Genomic DNA, 19,863 nt, shown 5'->3' with positions numbered 1-19,863 from the left:
CTAGGTAACTCATGTAAGCAGAGTCATACAAAATTTGTTCTTTTGTGTCTGCTTTTTGTTTAGCATAATCTTTTCAAGGGTCATCCATGTTGTAATATGTATCAGAATCTCATTTCTTTTAAAGGCTGACTAATAATCTATATTATATATACATATATACATACTGCATATTGCTTATCTGTTCATCTGTCGATTAATGTGATATACCACATAAACAAATTAAAAAATAAGAATTACACGATCATATCAATAGATGCAGAAAAAGCCTTCGACAAATACAGCATCCATTTATGATCAAACACTTAACAAAATTGGTATAGAAGGAAAATACCTTACCATAATAAAGACCATCTATGACAAACCCTCAGGGAACATTATATTTAATGATGAAAAACTAAAAACCTTCCCTCTAAGATCAGGAACAAGGCAAGCCTGTCTACTATTGCCACTGTTATTCAGTATAACATTGGAGGTTCTAGGGAGTGCAACCAGATAAAAGAAAGATATAAAAGGCATCCAAATAGGAAACGAAGAAGTCAAACTGTCACTATTTGCAGATGACATGATCTTCTATATAGAAAACCCTAAAGACTCCACAAGAACACTACTAGAAACAATAAGGAAACACAATAAAATTTCATGGATACAAAATCAATGTTCAAAACTCCATAGCATTCCTATGCTCTAATAATGAAGCATCAGAAAAAGAAGTGGAAAAAATGATTCCTTTTGCAATTGCAACAAAAAGAATAAAATACCTACGAATAAATATAATGAAACATGTGAAAGACCTATAAATGAAAACTACAAGAAAAGAAATAGAAGAAGATACAAAGAAATGGAAAGAAATCAAAGAAGATACCAAGAAATGAAGATATTCCATGTTCTTAGATCAGAAGAATCAATATAGTTAAAACAACTGTATTACCTAAAGCATTATGCAGATTTAATGCAATCCCCATCAAAATCCCAACAGCATTTTTTAAAAAAAAATAGAACAAAAAAATCATCAGATTTTAATGGAAGCACCAAAGAGCCTAAATCGCCAAAACCATTCTGAGGAAAAAGAACAAGGCTGCCCAACTTCAAATTATACTGCGAAGTGACAATAATCAAAATGGCATGGTGTTGGCAGAGAAACAGACACACAGACCAGTGGGACAGAATCGAGAGTACAGAAGTAAACTCACTTTTATATGGGCAAATAATTTTTGGCAAAAATCTAAGAACATACAATGGAGAAAGGAAAGCCTCTTCAATAATTGGTGCTGGGAAAACTGTAAAGCCACCTACAAAAGAATGAAACTAGACTGTTGTCTACCACTATATGCCAAAATTAACTCAAAATGGATTAAGGACCTGAATATAAGACCTGAAACAATAAAATGCATGGAAGAAAACATAGGAACTGAGCTCAAAGACAATGGACTTAAAGAGGATTTTAGGAATTTGACCTCATAGGCATGGAGTGTAAAAGCAAAAATAAATGAATGGTACTACATCAAACTAAAAAGCTTCTGCACAGCAAAGTTAAAATAACCTTATTACCTAAACCATTATACGGATTTAATGCAAAGGAAACCATCAACAAGGATAAGAGACAACCATATGAATGGGAAAATATATTTGCAAGCAATGCTTCAATAAGGGCCTAATATCCAAACCATGCAAAGAGTTTATACAACTCAATAACAACAGCAACAAAAAAACCAAACAATCCCATTAAAAAAGAGAGCAGAAGACCTGAACAGACACTTCTCCCCAGAAGGCATAAAATGGCCAACAAACATATGAAAGGATCTCAACCTCACTAGCTATTAGGAAAATGGAAATCAAAATCACAATGAGTTACCATCTCACATATCTGTTAGAATAGCTGTTATCAACAAGACAAATAACAAGAAGTGTTGGAGAGTGTGCAGAGAAAAAGGAACCCTCATACACTGCTGGTGAGAGTGCAAATTGGTATAGCCACTGTAGGAAACAGTATGAAGTTTCCTCAAAAACCTAAGATTTGATCTACCATATGATCCAGGAATCCCTCTTCTGGCTATTCACCACAAAAACTTGAAAACATATACCCCCAAAATATTTGAACACTGATGTTCATGGCAGCATTCTTCACAGTGGCCAGGACATTGAAGCAACTAAAGTGTCCTACAATAGATGATTGGCTAAAGAAGCTATGGTATATATATACAATGGAATACTAGCCATAAGAAGAGATGAAATACTGCCATTTGTGACAACCTGGATGAACTTCGAGATAATCATGCTAAGCGAAATAAGCCAGACAGAAAAAGTTGAAAAACACATATCACTTATATGTGGGATATAAACCTAAAAGCAGCAGACAAACAGGACAAACAGAGACTTATGGACATGGACAATAGAGTAGTGGTTACCAGAGGATAGAGGCGACGGAGGGAAGGGAGGTAGATGGGGTAAAAGGGGTCAAATATGTGGTGACAGAAAGAAATCCACCTTTGGGTGGTGAATACAGAATGCTATATATATATATATATATATATATATATATATATATATATATATAATTGTACACCTGAAACTTACTGGATTTCATTAACCAATGTTACCATAATAAAACAAACAAAACAAAACAAACAAAGAGCAACAAGAAAAACTTTTTTTCTAGCTTTTCTAGTTATTCTCAATGGGGCAGTTGATCCACATAACCTAACCTATGATTTTGAAAGTCTCTTGGTTCAGCTGTGGTTTTGCAAAAGAAAAAAAATTATTTAAATTTAAAAGTAAGTTTTTAAAACCTAAGTTTTAATGAAACTTAAAAATAGCACTAAAGGTTTTACTCAGTAAAAACATTTTTGGATGAGATTGAGATAATATGGGCTAGGTATATGGGGGAAATGGTAGTTTGTTCTTCATCTTACAATATTTTAAGAGAGGAAAATGTGCTTAAAATATTTTTATTATTGGAAAAAATACGCTAATTTTATTAGGATCTCATGCTTAAATATCATCTCCGCATAGAGGCTGTATTGGGAGTCCCCAAGGGCACCCTTTGATGATTCAGTAGGAAGACCCACAAGTCCCAGAACAATCAGCAAATGGAAAAGGTGCAGAGAATGAAGTCTGAAGGAAACCAGGTGTATGCTTCCAAGAGTATCTTCCAGTAGAGTCACACAGGACAAACAATTTCTACAGCCAGTCATTGTGACAGTATGTGTGAAATGTTGCCTGACAGGAAAACTCACCCAAGTTTGTTGTCCAGGGTTTTTGTTGAGGATCTGCACATAGATGTGTAGTCTCTATCTGTGTAACCTCAGTTACTAAAGCTCCAACACCCCATTATGGAAGGAAGTATTCATTATAAACCACATTGGTAGCATAAACTCTCTGGACAAATTAGTGCAGTGTGACTCAAGGCCGCAGGCATGCAAAAATACTGACAGAACAGTTCAAGGAAGAGCTCAGTTCCAAGTGCCAGACAAGGGCCAGTCATGAAAATAAGTCTTGGTAATGTGCAGGGTTTGAGCAACTTAGACCTGCTAAATCAACCCTTTTCCACACAAAAGTTTTATCCTGACCAAACCTGAAGAAGGAAGCACCCCTAGTTACTCTGTAGTCCCTCACCCTGCAATATGTTTCTTAATGGCATTTATAACTAATCAGACCTTGCACTATCTAATCATTTTTTTATTTGGCACAAATTACATAACATTTTATTTCTTATTTCTTAGCATTCTTTCTCCTCTAGAATATAAGTTGCGTGAGGTTAGAGACTTTGTTTTGTTCACTGCTATATTCCCAGTGTCTAAAACAGTGCTTCATTTATAGTTGGTACTATATTTGTAGAATAAATGAATGAATGAAAATTATTTATGCAATTACTTAGGAATACCAAAAATTTGACTGGATCTAATTTATTAGGACATGCTGTTATTCTATGAATGGCAATCTTCTCATCTGTTTATTTTTCTCTCTTGAACAGGCCTATAATTCAGTAGCCAAAACTTTCCCTCGAAGGTTTGTTTTGCCCTTACATATCAGTTTAGATGCCCCTGAAGGAGAGAACCTCAGCCCACTCTCCTATTCTTCAGCCAGTGCTGTGAAACAGGCCGATGGAAAGGTATGCTATGAACGGACATTAGACTAAGACTTGAACTTTAGTGGTGTTACTTTCTTCATTGGCTGTTCTCCATGATGTTTGGTGCACAATGAGTTTCGTAACATTCAGGTCAGCAGGGGAAGGTCATGGAACATTGCTTGCACAAGAACCGCAGAATTCTGGGTATGAGTGAGCACTGTGTTTACCTATCCCTCTTGTGTTTTGAAACAGATACGTGAAACTTTCTAATGGTTGTGAAATATCTAAACCTTTGAGATTGTTATTAACCATCCCTACCTTTTACGTAATTTGTGCTTAACCCAGGCATATCATTGTGTAGCACATCAATGTCTTAGCTTTAGGAGAATTAAAAGCCCACTTCTACCTGCTATGTCATTTGACAGCTTAGTCACAAAACCCAATAATCTTTTATGCATTCATACACAGAATGAAAAAACAACCTCAGTTTCCAAGCCCTCTCACAAACTCTTATAGAGTATTAGCCTCCTCACTGACCTACACTGAAGAAAATAAGTGAGAATTAAGCAATCATTACAGATCCTTTTGGGACCTCTTTTAGATTTGGTGCTCTTATGAAAATCTACATCCGGAGGACTTAGAGAAGGAAGGAGGTGTTGAATTTCACCAGATCAACTATGGTCAATTCAGTGGCAAAAAGTATTGTTTCTTCTACGGCTGTGGCCTTTGGCATTTGGTGGGGGATTCCTTGATCAAGGTTGACGTGGTGAACAAGACACTGATGGTAATGAAAATCTCTTCCCTTTTCAAACCTTCCAAAGACCTGCTCTGTCCTTTGAATTAATTTTTGTTCTCTTTTAGGGTAGCTTTTGAGATTCTTTAGTATTTAAGCAACTCAGCCACTTTTATTCAGTTTGAGAACCCTAACCTAGGTTAGGGGTATGTACCTTCTAGGGAATCTAAATGAACCAGAAACCCAGAAAAATAATGCAATGCTTGATGTTATTTTGAGAGAAATCACAGGGTTAAGGGTGTTGGGATATCTATATTTCAGGTTGATGGAAAATTATAACTTCACAAATTGTGAAAATGATGATGATGGAATCTGTGGCTGCAGAAGTGTCCTCTTTCTCTCCTATTCAACTCAGTGAACCTGATTCTTTTACTATTGGGATATTATGTTGACAGCCAAATTCATGCTGGGAGGGAGAATGGCTATAGAGCTCTTCCAGCTCATAACTAACCTTCTATCAATTACTTTTTTGGGGACTTACAGGTTTGGAGAGAAGATGGCTTTTATCCCTCAAAACCTGTTTTTGTTCCAGTACTGGGAACTAGTGAAGAAGATTGTGGGGTTATTTTTTATGTAGCGATCACCCCCAACCAGGTAAATATATTTCCCTGTTACTAGTCAGAAAGAAAAGTAGCACTGAGCCTTCTGAAGGTTATAATTAGTGATGCAATTGATAGGTTTTTTTTTTGATTCCTGTGTGGCACTTTCTCTTTTCTTTCTCTCCTTACTATTTATGAACATTTTAAAAATCAAAATCCATACTTTATTATTTTTTAAAATTTCTATTAGAACTATAATACTACTAATCATTTATATTTACATAGAAATGTATTTACAAACTACTTTCATACATATCATCTTATTTAGTCATCAAAACAACTCTGCGGGATACCATTTACACGTATGGAATTTGTAACTTAAAGAAGTTGAAAGAGATTTGCCCTAGATTTCATAATGGTAAACACAGTACTTAAATCCCAATCTTCAGCCCTCTAGTCTAATATTCATACCACCACCTATACTGCCAGTTTCAATCGAGTGACCCAAAAGTCTAATGTGGTAAGGCCTGACGTAGTGTCTCAATAATGCTGATATCTAACTTCTTGTCTAGGGCATTCTTGTGGCAAATAGGTTCACTGTGAGTACCAGTGTCGATCAATTATTGGGGCTGCTTGGGGTGTAGGATTCTGAGCCTTTTTAAGGCTTAATGAGAAATGTGCTATGATAAAGTAGTAATGGGCTTAGGATGACTTAGTCCTCATACCATGTACTGATTGATAACCCTTGAAATTATACCAAAGCAAATCTCGGTGTGCCTTGAAGTGCTGCTACCTTTTGAACAACTTGAAAGTGACACAGAATGGAGACATTTCTAATTTGGAAGAAATAATTTCTTTGTCTCTGAAGAAATTATAAAGGGGCAGGCAAAAGATGCTTAAACTCAGAGAGATCCTATGAAGGTGATTGGTGTAAAGAACAACATTTTCACTCTAGGTATGAACTTCTTCAGCCATAATTTCCTTTTTTAAGTCCAATTCAGTAATTCAGCAAATATTTAATGTGTGAAGTGTTGGGGTTAGACATGAAGATCATAAGACTTTTTCCCTTAGGAATTTTATAGCCCAGTTGAGGAGAGAGACAGATTTTTGTAGAAAAAAAAGAATTTTCAGTATTGTCTTTCTTTTTTTCTAGAATAAAAGCAACTTTCTTCTAGTCTTGGATGCCAGGAACTTTGAAGAATTGGGCCGAGCAGAGGTACCTCCTGTGCAAATGCCTTATGGGTTTCATGGCACCTTCGTAACTATCTGAGAGAAGGGCTGCAAGGTCTGGGAACTGAGTTTAAAATGAATGTGCTCTGTACAAAAGAGAGATGCCTTACCTTCCAAGCTGTAGACATGGTTTTTAAATTTCTATTAAAAACAATTTGTGATATGATTTTATGTTTTCTTAAGGCTCTTCCTTGAAAAGATTAAGCAAGTGTTGGTACAACCTTTTGAGGAGAGTTTTCAATTTACATTTACTGGATGTATCTTCCTTTAGGTAATAAGAATACATGAAAGAAAAACTAGAACTGGGTTATTGCCACCACCAGATATATGGGCGACAGAGATACTCACACTTGGGAAAATAAATACAAATAATCATAGTAGTAGAATAAGAATATAGGTCTGAAAAGCACCTTTTTTCTCCCCCCCCCCCCCCATCACAGCCTGTTACCACCCATCCTCACGTACTCACAGAGGACAGAAGCCGACTATGTCATACCTGGAGGTTTCTTTTAAACTGGATGTTTCTCTACTGTCCATAGCAGATGTCACTGCAGTTGGACCATCCACTATCACCTCCTACCCTGCCCCCAGCTCAGCCTTGGGAGGTTGTTGCTTTGAGGGACATTGCTAAAATCAGGCATTTCTTCTAATCTCCAGGTGTATATAGTTTCTCAGGCATTAATGCAAAATTGGTAGTTCTTCATTTAGTTGGGCAACAGGTGGCACTAGAGGCCATTTAATCGCTACAGTTCTTAACCCACCAGTTTTTACCTATAGCCGGAATCAGCCTAGGTCTGTCACTTAAACCACATTCTTGTTAACACCTTCAAAATCCTTTGTTCCCCTTTCCTTCAGTTATATCTCTTCCCTCCACTGAACTCCCACCCTGGGCCAGTTAAACCTTCCATTCTCCCTGTGTGTTGAATATTTCTGGAGAAGTCCTGAAACATGCCTTTTGGGGGGAACTGTGAATTCATGATTAGGCTCGCTGCACAGAGCAGTCAGTTTTTTTCTCAGTTTTCCTTAGGAGTTATTATAAATATCACAAACCCTTTCTTTTTAAGTGAAGTGTTCCATACATACAGATGCCACATGTGAGAGTTTACATCATGTCAATGAAGTAAAAGTTCTAAGTTTTGTGTTTGGGTTGGTGAGATACAGAACAACAGATCAGGTACAGAATGGCAAGAAGTTGTCTAACCAGAACTGATACAGCAGATGTGGGAGCTTAGAGGCTGAGGTAACCATGAGAACATAGATCCCCTGATATTTTACAGGATTCTTTAAAAAGACATGGTACTCTCCCAGAAAAGACCTGGAGGTTTGATTGAGATCTAATCTGGATCTGAAGAGTGAAGGAGACTAGTTTACATCTGGCAAGTACGCAGATCTGATTGTGTCTTTCCTCTCTTTATAGATCTTTATTCCATCCTAATTCACAGCGAGCGAAGTTCAAACATATTAAGGTTAGTAGTATAATTGTAAGATTTTGACGCAAGGTTGCCTGAATCCTGCTTTGGGCCTGCCATCTGTAAGGTTTTTAAAGGAGAAGACAAAAATGGATCAATAATATTTTATAATCTAGGTGCATGTGCCTGGTAGTCCAGTGCAGAACGTTTTGGTAAAATTGAGTGAGCATGTGATTAAGGCTCAAAGCTTGGGCAGGGCCTCTTCTTCTCCCTAAACTCAGCTTATCACTGGCCAGTGTCCAGACACAAGGACAGAGGGATGTGGTCCACAAGTGATGGAAAAAGAGATTAGGGCCTGCCCTAATGACCTTGTCTCCACTAATTACATCTGCAAAGATCCTATTTCCAAATACAGTTATATTCTGAGGTACTGGGGGTTAGGACTTCAACGCATTTGTTTTGTGGGGACACAGTTCAACCCATAACTGAATCACTGAGGGTGAATTGGGTGAGTACCTTTATACAGAATTAGCTTTTATAAAAACTTTAGAGCATGAATTCTGTAAAGGTAAAATAACTTCTCAGAAATTTCTATTTTTTACTTTTTGTCTGTCTTGATTTTTTAAAAACTGTTTTTGGAATGAGTGAAATGTTTGTGTGACCACTGACTATCTTTGATGTAGTCAATGTCTGGGAAATAGTTTTTATATTATAAGTGATCTTGGTTAGGTAATTCACGTATCTGGGCCTATGCTTTCTTATCTATAAAGTGAGAGCACTGAACTAGATAGTCTCTATTGCAAAAAATCTCTGAAGGTTGTAATTCTTTGAAGTTCTTTCTTTACAGCACAAAAGGGAAATGAGAAAATATTTGAAAAATGTGTGAAGAATGTTTGCTATATAACATAATAATTTAATGTAGCACAAACAGAATATATAGCTGGAGTCCAGAGAGATTTGAGAGAAATTACGATTGGGACTTATATTTCTGCTATTCTCACGATTTTATCTATCTTTCCCAGTGCCTGGAACAGTGCCAACCTCATAGTAGATATGATGCGGGACAGGGCAGATTTCTCCGAGTTGTGAGGGAGACCAAGCCCTGCGCCAAGAGAAGAGGGTCCTTTGGCAGAGAGTGTAGAAAGAATTCAACACACACACCAAAGTTAGGGTCAAAAGGAAAGTTTATTAGAAAAGGGATAACACTCCACAGAGCGTGGTCTCCTCTCAGAGGCAGAGAATGAAAGGGACCAAGAGGGACATGTAAAGGCAATAAGTAGGGGACCCACTGTTCAGGGAATTCAGTTTACTTGTCATTGGTTCCCATTTCCTTTAATATGGACATACAGTGAGGAAGGAGAGGGGGAAGAGTAAGCAGCCCGAAAGGCCTGCTGGCCTTTCCCAGCCTTTAATCCATAGGTTCCCCAGGGTTTTAGCTTAGGGAATGAACAGTTTCATTTGTGTAGGGCAGCCACTTAAAGACTGTTGTTCCTTGTTCCCTTTCCACAGGTGTGGGAAATAGGTTATTAGCATTCCCAGCAGAAATCTTCCTTTGTTCTGCAGGTGTTCTCCTGGCCTGGCTGCAGAGCTGATCAGCATATTGCAGTCTCTTGATTGACATTTTTAACTCTTTTGCCTTCTCCCCACATTGTTCAGTAAATATTTAATAAAAGCATGAATGGAAGCAAGAGGTGACTCGCAACTTGGAACTGAGTAGTTTAGACGTTTCTTATGAGTAGATGTGAGGAGAAAGATCTTTTGACTCTGGAGGTGTCTACGGTGGACATGGAATTGCTAATATGTGTTCATGAGTACATGTATTCACATTGTGCCAGACCCAGAGTGATAAATGGATTCATGCATGTGTGTGGATAAGGAGAGCTTGAGACTTATCCTCAGTTAGAATCTTTACAAACAGTCTAAAGGTAGTATCCTCTCTGAAAGCCACGTGGTCCTACACGTGCCCTCAAATTCCTGCTCTTTATGCAATAGGTAGACTGGCCTTGGGGCTTATCTGAGTAACTGTGACTGGAGGTTTCTATGGTAACCTGGGCTTTCTAGAAGTGAATGGAAAGGATGGCTCAAAGAAGTCCCTCCCGGACCCAAAGTGTTCCTAGTCTGACCCTAACTGCGTGATGTAACCTCAGGCGGAGGAGACATAAAAATGGACAGTAAAACCCCATCCACCTTATCTGACCCCGTCTAGGTGTTGCCTAGCTATCCAAACTTGCTATCCCGAGACCCGGATAGTAAGGGACGCTGATTACCGCCTCCAGGCCGGCAGAGGGAGCCCAGCCGCAGGGTGAAGCGGAGAGCGCTTCCAGGGCGGCGTAGCTTGCCCTGCGCAGCCGCGGAGAGAGTCTTTGTCCACCCCAGTTCCCGCCCTGGGGCCAAGGGAGGTGGTGGTGACTCCGCGCGCGGGACTCGGAGGCGATGAGTGCTGGGGCCTCTGGCTGTCGCCGCCAGGCGCGAGTGTCCCGCCTGGTCTCCTTCAGCGCGACGCACCGGCTCCACAGGTGGGTTGTGCCTGCAGTGCCAACGGTGCAGGGCGGGGCCTTCGAGCCTGGGGGCGCGGCCAGGTGCGGGAGGGGCAGGTGAGCGCACCGCGGAGTGGGCGGGGCGCGTCCTGTTCCTTCCTGTGGCCGCAGGGCTCACTGACCACACTGTAACACTGGCAGCTGGAGTTGGCCAGGCTCCACAGGAGGCGGTGAAGTGTGTGGGGTAACGGAGCGGACTGCGGAGAGAGACGGTCTTGGGTGTCGGCTCTGTGATCTGAAGCAACTTCTTTGTCGAATTCCCCTCGTGCAGCTCAAAGGGTTGCTGCAATGTTCAAAGGTGTTAAACTTGCCCAGATTACACAGTGACAGGCACATTCGTGAACACTCAATAAATGTTAGATACTCTTATATATGCCAGGAATATTACCTACCGTACCTAATGTAATTACAGCCTGGCAACTTTTATCCCCTTTTTACCCAAGATAAAATGAACTGAGATGTTCGCTTTCCTAAGGCAGCTCTGAGAACAAGCAACATTTGGAATTTCAACTCAGAACCCTCAGACTATCTGATGACACTGAAGAGTTGCTTTTGAGGAGAATTTTGCCACTCATCTGCAAGCTCCTCTCCGAGCATCCTTTTCCTCCTCTGTAAAATGAGCATAATTCTACCCAACAAGATCCATCAGCTCATTCACTTGACAGGTATTTGTTGTGTGCCTGTCAGGTCTTGTGCTAGGTAACAGGGATGCAGCAGTGATCAGCGGTACCTGTGTCACTGCCATCTGTCTGGAGCGTACAGTCTGGCTAATATTGTGGAAGGTACAGTGAGATAATTTTGTGCAAAAGCTTTGTGAACTGTGGCACTCTAAATGTAAGAAGTGGATGAATGGGAGAGGGTAGAGGAAATAGTGAAGAGTATTTCAAAAAGAAAGGGGTTATATGATGGAAAGCTGCAATGTATGAGGGCAGTAAGGACTCACTAAAGATGCAAAGATTAGACAGGAATAGGTATAGGTATAAAAATCTATTAAGAGAAGTGTTTGCTGCCTGGACCAATAGCCTAATATTGTAATTTTAAAGTTTCACCTGATTTGACTGCCCCTCAGTAGATTGAAGTTATCAGTAGGCAGTAGTTGAGGCATAATAAAGCAAAATGGTTAAAGAAGAGACTGCTAGGTCATGTAGTTATTTTTCAGGAGGAATGGGATTTTAAGCCACTTGAGGACAAGCCTATTTTATCACTGTATGCCCTTGCTTCGTTCAGCCCATGCCTAATATGTAGTAGGTACTCTGTAAATGTTTGAGTTGAAAAATGGAAGAGCCTTGAGCAGATCAGATTTTGGAATCTTGCTGTGGAACAAAGGTATCGAATTTGTTTATGCTAATTTGTATGGTACAGTAGCCTAATTAGGGGGTATACACTGGATCCTGACATAAAGCTGAATAATGAAATCAAGTTGATTTATGATTCTCTGGTAAGCTAAAGTAATAATGAATTGTGAAGCTTTTCAAAAGCTAGAACAAATAATAAATGTAGGGAACAGAGGAGGTGTCTGACTTTGTCATGTTGACTTTTTTTTTTTTTTTTTTTTTTTTTTGTGTCAGCAAATCTCTGAGTAATGAAGAGAACTTGAAACTGTTTGGGAAATGCAACAATCCAAATGGCCATGGGCACAATTATAAAGGTGAGAGAAAAACTGATGAAAATTTAGCCCTTTTAATTAAGAGTAAGAGTGTTTAGCAAATATAGTCTTAATGAGTAAAAACCTTATCTACTGAGCAGTAATGCTTTGAGCCTTGAACGAGATGTTAAGTGGAAGTTCACAATGAAAAGAGCTGTTGCCTTGGTTGGATGTGTCTTAAGTTTTATCTTGTAAATGTCTGCTCTGTTACAGATAGTCCAAAACAATGAACGGTTTAAATAATTTTTTCCTTGGCCTTAGAGTACATAATGAGATTGTTTTGGCACCATGTTTCATTCTAATTAGATATTGCCAAGGCTAATGTTAAAATTAGATTGTGGTCTTTGAGTAAATGATGACTGACAAAAGGGGAACATTGGCTAGGAATATGCTGTCTGACAGGAAAATATGTCGTGTCTACAACTTTGCCCAGAGTTCCAAGAACATAATTAATTTATGTAAGAATAAGAGACTCGATTCTTTGAGATACAGCTAATGTTTCAAAAAACAGCTCTAAAAGCCATGGAGTATCACAGCATATGGTGTGGAGTAAAGACCAGAAAAAAAGTGTCAGGAGATCAGGATTTCTAGTTTAGTTACTGCATCTTAACTCAACCTATGATAGCTCTCATTCTTAGTTTATTCACTTATCACATAATATGTAATGACGTTTGTTTGATGTTGAAAAAAATGTAAAAGTTGTCAACTCGTAAAGCATTCTGATCATCAAGATTTTTCAAATGCTCCATACAAGCACTTGTTAATTTATAAAGCATTACTGTGAACTGTTTACATCCATGTGAGTAAAGGGATAAGAGTTTTAGGCCCAGCAGTTTTGCATTCTTAGAAAGGTACTGCCCCAAATTGGACCAGACTGATGTGTAGCTGGACTTTTTCCTGTTCGTTTTCTACTTTTACAGGCAGATATTGAGCAGCATCTCGATCCTGCCTGGTGGAGATTCCAAATTAGTGCATCAGCATTATGAGCAGAATTTACACCCTTCTTGGCCTTGGCTAAGCTCTTCTGCTTAGTCAGGGCTCCTACCATGCTCCCTTGTCTTGGTCGACTCTTGCTTTGGTTGATGAAAAGATCTTAGCTAAGAGGACAGATGTTTTGGGGAAAATACAAATATATCTTTATGGGACAGAGATCTAATAATTTATGTTGCTAACCTGTGCTTGATGTTAATTTATTGAAAGTCATGCTGGTTTTTGGTATTTCTTTTCTTTCCCATAGTTGTGGTGACAGTACATGGAGAGGTACGTGCTGAATATATCTATGTGGTTTGTATAGATTGCTGGGCCTTCTTTCCGCCAACGTGATAGATTCCGTGTTGAAAGATTCTTTTCAAATTAGTATTGCTTCATTGTTGGCCTTTGATTATGGTGAGCTGCTTCCCTTCAGGCCTTTCCTCTCCCACAGTGTCATCTTTAATGTGCTACATGTGGATAGGTAGAAGAGCAGTACAATGAAAAGGATGCCTGGAGCACTTGGTGTTTCTGTGCTGAGACCGATGATTGTGTTGGGGATGAAGGCAAATGTGGGCACAATTTCCGCACCTTGTACAGCCTTTAAAAATTTACCAGAGGTTTAAATGTGAAGAGCATATTATAGTAATATTCACCTTTGTTTATTTTTTAGATTGATCCTGTTACGGGAATGGTTATAAATTTGACTGACCTCAAAGGTTATATGGAGGTAATGGCATGTTTGGTACTCATTATGTGCTGTCCTCTAAGTATAATATTTGACAGCCCCCTTTCACTTCCTGAACCAAGTATCTACAGGGATGCCATGACTGTGTGAGTGGAATTGGGTGTGGGAGTAGGGGAGTAGTTGGAGGAACTACTTTCATGTTGGATGACTTAATGGAAATTAGTCACAATTGTATTACAACGATGGAAATGCATGCAGCCTGCTCATCTTAATTTTATTGCTGGCATATCTTGATTTCCTATGTTTAAAAATTCTACCGTTCTTTCAAGATCCAGCTTTCACCTTGAAGCTTTCTTTACCTTCTGTGAATTTTCCTTGTGCCTTTGTTCAAGATTTTAATACTACCCCATTTTATTCACTCTAGCTTTATTATAAACTCACTGAAGCAGTTCATCATAAAGATAACACAAAAGAATGTGTTTGATAAAGGACTCACTGATTATATCATTTGAGAATTCTTGCACTCTAAGAGACCTTAAGAGATTATCTAAATCCATTTCCTCGTGCCATAGATTAAGTTTGAGAGATGCTGAACAGTTAACCAACTTGCCGTAGGTCATAGTGTTAGTCCTTTACAAAGTTGGGAATAAATTTCCTTCTATCCAGCTTAGTTTTTATTATGCCATTGTTTTACTTGTTTATTTAGTTTTTTGCTTCAACTCTGCCCTCACTTTTATTCTAAAATTTGACATTTGTTTCATAAAAATGCTTTTATTAATAATCATTACTTCTTTCACATTACTTATCACCCATGTATTCAGCAAGTTTGCCTACTTTATGTCAGTGTTCAAGCTAAGCACTAGGAATGCATAGGGGAATGAGACATAGCCCTTACTCACAGAGTGCTCACATTACTTTTTCTCAGAGGTAAAGAATAATAAGTGCCCAGTAAGTTGGTTGAATAAATAAGAGAATGAGGTAATAAACAGACAGCACTGTGCTCAAAGTACTTTAGGAAAGCTGTAAAGACAGAGTTCTTGCATTTACTGGGGACATAAACTATATTTATACAGGGTGTTGTACAGGACAACAATGTGAGAACTACGAGATGTCCCAAGCAAGCAATATGATTAAATATACCTTTGTATACCACTTTGAAGGACACCACATGCTCCCATCAGTAAGAGTGGCTCATCATGGCAGCAGAGTAAAGTTAGAAAGAGCCTTGTTGAAGAGACTTCAATGGAAAAGTTGGGACCTGGAATCGAAGATAAAACAAAGATATTTATTTTCTTGATATTCATGTGGTTATCATTTGATCTGTTTTGAAGGTTGTTTGGTTTAGGTGATACTGGTTTTGCTCAGAACATGATTGCTATTACTGCTATTAATGTACTCTTCTTGGAACTATACCACATGGAAAATGAGATTGTTGCACAAATGCTTAGATCTTTTACAATATAGCGAAAAGTAAAAACTTAGAATAAGGCAATTACAGTTCTTGCTAATTGACAAATGAAAACATTATGTTAATATATATAAGCATTAGGAAGCAATAGTGTTTAAGTGTTTATATATTTTTTTCCAAGAGCCCAAGATCATTCTTAAAATACTACTTATAGCAGAAATTTACTACTAACATTGTTTCAGTCTTAGTCTGCTGTGAAAAGTGTGGTACTCATTTGATCTTTGTCATAATATTTTCTTGAAGGTAGTGAGACCGTTAAGGACAAGTATTTCTGGTAACTTTTTGGACAGAATGCAGGAAGTGTTAAACTAAATTCTGAATTACAAGGCTTGTTATAAGAAAGCTCCAGTGAATTCTCTACTTTTTGGTTTCTTAACCTTTTTACATTCAGTGAGAGGATATTGTCATGGAATGCTTACTGAGAATGAGATTGCATTGTAAGACACAGATAAAGTACTTAAAATACTGAGTTAGTGGCTAAATGATGTTTTAGAGGCAAAGGTGGAACATTTTGGAATATGAATCATAAATGGCATTAGGTTTTTCCTTTGTTTTGTCTGTAGGAGGCAATTATGAAGCCCCTTGATCATAAGAACCTGGATCTAGATGTGCCATACTTCACAGATGTTGTAAGGTGAGTGTAACTGTCTTACCTCATATAGATAATAAGAAAGAAGAATTGATTTTAACATTTTATCTGATTGCTGTGTGATTTCTGGTTTTAGTTTAACTATTGATGTCTTTTAAAAGTAGAATTTCTGTTCTCTGTAAATATTAAACACGAAATTTTACTGTTTTTTTTTTTTTTTTATCTTCTTTTTTTCTACAGCACGACAGAAAATGTAGCCGTATATATCTGGGAAAACCTCCAGAAATTTCTTCCTGTGGGAATTCTTTATAAAGTAAAAGTATATGAAACTGACAATAATATTGTAGTCTATAAAGGAGAATAGCCCATAGGGGTTAATATTTTAGAAAGATTTAATTTCCATATTTGAAAAATAGCTTTATCCCCTTAGACTACTAAGTCATCACATATTTATTGCACCTCCACATTGTGTTCTGGAGTGCATGATTTATTGAAAACACTGTGAGTAAAACTTGTTTTAAATTCAAATCTATTTTAAAACAAAATTTGTAATGTATCCTGAGTATCATTTAAAGTGTCTTTTGCGAGATTAAAAATTACTTTATTTCAGCTAAATGTTTTGGTGTTGAACTAATTGAAAGCAATAGCAATCTATTTTTGTTTTTTCGTTAGCTCATTTTTAGTATTCATTTTTTTCTGATATAATAAAAGACGAATATTTATAAAAATTACAGTAGGTGAATCTTATAAAAAATTAAAATATAGGTGACCACAAAATCTAGAAGCATAGACTACATGTATTTCTTAATAGGTTGAGCTACTTCTTCTAGGGTGTGCTCTAGGCATAAGTTTGTTCAGGGAAAATTAGAAACACAAATCACCTGAGGCAGCGTTTGTAGATGGATGTGCAAGGATTGATGGAAATGCGGCTTTAGTGCACATTGCCTATTGCAGTTTCGCTCAGCTTATTATTGAACGTGAATTGCTAGTGAGAAATAGCACATTGAACATGTCATAGAATATTAGTCAACTACCAATTAAATGTATTTGTGTATGTTTCCAGACTTTATGGCCACTTGAACAGTTTTAACTGAGAAGACTGAAGAATAATCACTTTTATTAAACTGTGTTAAAGTAATCAATGTGAAAAGGATCTATTACACTGTAAAGCATCTCTTGTATACAGTTTTCTCTATTCGATTTCATTTTGTTCTGATCATTAAACTTACCTGCTTAAGTTGAACTATATGCTTGGCATTTATCTCTGGTATCTTTTCCTCAGGACCAAATCCACAAGAATGTATTTGCTTGCTTTGGACAAGGAACTGTTCTCTCTCGTGTTCTCATTAGTATTCTGAACTTATTAAATATAGGATTTTGTTTTACTCTTCACATTGGCAACTGGTACCAATAGAATCTCAGAATGTTGCCGCCTGAAAATAGTAAAAGGCCATGCATAGTGATTACTATACTAGAAAAAATTTCAAAGGGGCACACTTCTATTTTGGAGAGTTAGTAACTGCAGGAATTTTATGATAAATTTTCACAGTGATACAATGCATACTTAATTATATTTTAATCTGCTTTAGTTATCAAACAATTTTTATGTTACTTATGTATATTTTGTATTGATTACTTGAAAGTCAGCATAGCCATATTTTATTAAGGCACTTTTTGTTTTAATTCCCACAAATACCATACAAGTTGGGCATTATTTCCATTTTGCAGATGAGAATATAAAAATTGGGCGAGCTTAAGCTACTTCTCCAAGATCACTCAGTCAATAGACAGCAAACTGAGTGTTTCACACTTGGAGTCTGTTAGACTCCCAAACACAGACTCTAAAAAAAGGATAATGTATATATAGTTCAGTACTTTTTTTAATTCCAAATTTTGCAAATCCGATATCATATTAGAAAACATGATTTTTCATGGGTTGCTTCAAGATAAGTTTTTTTCTACTTGCTTTCTGTAGGAAAGTGAGAATTCTTCCCTCCCCCCACGCTCTCATAGATGAGTGAAGGACCAAAGATTTTCTTCTAAGTCTCCCTAGAACCTGCCATAGAGATCTTATCATGCTATATTGTAATTGTTGCTTTACGTTTTTTGTCCACCACCCTGAATTCCTTGTGGTCAAGGTATTCTAAGCAGAGTATCTGGTAAATAGTACTCAATAATTTTGTCGATTAAATAAATGAGTGGTGTATGAATGGAAACTGCTGAAGTTTTATAGTGCTTCCTACATAGGTAAATATTTTTAAAATGGAATAACATGAAAGTATGGAGGCCTGAATTCTAGTCCTAGTGCTATTACTGTTCAGTCGTGTCACTTTCTTCTCAGAGCCTCAGAGATGAATGCTTGGACTACATGCTTTCTGAAGTTGCTGCTGCCTGTTCTCAGATTTTTATCACAATGATTTTAAATACCAAATGAGTAAATATTAATTTAGAGAAGGAAAAAGATTATTAGGGGGTGGTAAGGTTTGGAAAGCTTCGTGGAGGAGGTAAGTCCTGAATGGAACTTCAAGTGATGGGGTAGGGAGGGTGGTGTTTTGGAATTCAAGAAGAAAGAATAAATACTGAAAGGGTAAAATTTTATGAGTGAGGTTACTAGGGTGGGAATGTACAAAGTATATAGTGAATAGATTAATCTTAATAGAGTAGTGATGAGGTATGAGTGTGTAATGGAAGTTAGCTTGGAAATATAGGATGGGGAGAGCCTAGAGGGTCTTGAATATTAGTTTGGTTTTTATCCTTTAAGGAATAGGGAGTTGTTGAAGTTTTGTCTGTTTGCTTTTTAAGGAAGATAATCAGTTAGACAAAGGGAAGCAAGGAAACCAGTGGCAAAGCCATTGCGGGGATCTAGACGTGAAGGTCTGGGTGCCAGGAGCACGTGGTGCAATGGAAATGCAGCAACAGGGAGGAGAGTAGAACTCACCTCGCATAGTGCCTGCTGTTGGTGTCCGGCATTTTGCAAAGTACTTTTTATATTACCTCGCTTTACCCCTATAACCACATTGCAGGGTGAGTGTATTGGTTATCATCTACTGTTGCATAACAAATTACCCCAAACATGGTGGCTTAAAACAACCACATTTATGATCTCACAGTTTTAGTGTGCCAGAAATCTGAATGTGGCTTAGCTGGGACCTCTGCTCAGGGTCACTCAAAGGTTGCAGTCATCTCAAGGTTTGACTGGGAAGGATCATCTTCCTGGCCCACTCATGTGGTTGTTGGCAGGACTGAGTTCCTCGTGGGGTTGTTGGACTGAGGCCTCAGTTTTCCCCTCCCATTCTTGCCCTGTAGGCCTCTTCATAGAGCAGCTCACAATATGGCAGCTTGCTTCATCAGAGTGAGCAAGTAAGAGGGCAAGGGAGAGTGCCAGTGAGAGAGAGAGAAGGGGAGAAAGAGAGAGCATGTACACAAATGCGCTGGCAAGATGGAAGTTACAGTCTTGTAACCTAATCACTTTGGTGTGCTTTGTTCTTTAGAAGCAAGTCACTAGATCCATCTTACACATGTACTGCTAGTGTGTAAAATGTGATGTGGAGAAGAGCAGGAGATGAAGCTGGAGAGGTAGGAAGAGAGTATATATATCATGTCCTTTTTGACCCCAGCGGAGTAAAGCACATTTTATTTTGTGGGAGTGGAATATCAGAGAGCAGTGGTTGTTTCCTATAGGAATGGTGTGGTTCGTAGCTAGATAAATATAAATCTTTGTAGCATGATTCTTGAAATTAAAACCAACTCTAAGGTGAGAAGTTAGGAAAAATATTGACCATATCGCTATGAACAGAATAACCAGACCTCAGCAATCATTCGTTTTGCCTAAGTTGATGTAGTCACCACTAATGGATCATAAAAATGTCCAGAATAATATTATCAGCTGTGTTCATGCGACCACTAATAGACTAGGTCTATGATAAGTTT

At 38.0% G+C, this 19,863-nt stretch overlaps 2 protein-coding genes across 3 annotated transcripts in view; both read left to right on the top strand.

Annotated features, from left to right (window-relative positions):
- Positions 1-6,875, top strand: part of BCO2 (beta-carotene oxygenase 2) — a 28,961-nt gene extending 22,086 nt beyond the window's left edge. The window contains 4 exon segments of the mRNA XM_036221556.1: positions 3,971-4,108; positions 4,668-4,850; positions 5,343-5,453; positions 6,552-6,875. Coding sequence (XP_036077449.1) covers positions 3,971-4,108; positions 4,668-4,850; positions 5,343-5,453; positions 6,552-6,668 — 549 coding nt within the window. The 3' untranslated portion in view covers positions 6,669-6,875.
- A 3,505-nt stretch (positions 6,876-10,380) lies between these two features.
- PTS (6-pyruvoyltetrahydropterin synthase) lies at positions 10,381-17,181 on the top strand. 2 transcript variants are annotated; one of them, XM_016149019.2, is made up of 6 exons: positions 10,393-10,553; positions 12,143-12,222; positions 13,457-13,479; positions 13,862-13,918; positions 15,908-15,978; positions 16,174-17,181. In XM_016149019.2, exons 1-6 carry the CDS (start codon positions 10,471-10,473, stop codon positions 16,295-16,297), a joined length of 438 nt encoding a protein of 145 aa, XP_016004505.1. In that variant the 5' UTR covers positions 10,393-10,470; the 3' UTR covers positions 16,298-17,181. The 2 variants fall into 2 exon arrangements, with proteins under 2 accessions (XP_036076962.1, XP_016004505.1); XM_036221069.1 differs by lacking the exon at positions 13,862-13,918 and having other exon boundaries at positions 10,381-10,553.
- Positions 17,182-19,863: the final 2,682 nt, after the last annotated feature.

Source organism: Rousettus aegyptiacus, unplaced genomic scaffold, assembly GCF_014176215.1.
Source record: "Rousettus aegyptiacus isolate mRouAeg1 unplaced genomic scaffold, mRouAeg1.p scaffold_m13_p_5, whole genome shotgun sequence".
NCBI classification, from domain to species: Eukaryota; Metazoa; Chordata; class Mammalia; order Chiroptera; family Pteropodidae; genus Rousettus; species Rousettus aegyptiacus.
This window is presented reverse-complemented; position numbering and strand designations above follow the sequence as displayed.

What these genes read in the sequence shown, in the direction of transcription:
- PTS (XM_016149019.2), top strand. Translation starts at nt 10,471, where the DNA reads ATGAGTGCTGGGGCCTCTGGCTGTCGCCGCCAGGCGCGAGTGTCCCGC. An exon ending in GCGACGCACCGGCTCCACAG is followed by an intron (nt 10,554 to 12,142) that starts GTGGGTTGTGCC and finishes TTTTTGTGTCAG; the next exon opens with CAAATCTCTGAGTAATGAAG. An exon ending in TGGTGACAGTACATGGAGAG is followed by an intron (nt 13,480 to 13,861) that starts GTACGTGCTGAA and finishes TTTATTTTTTAG; the next exon opens with ATTGATCCTGTTACGGGAAT.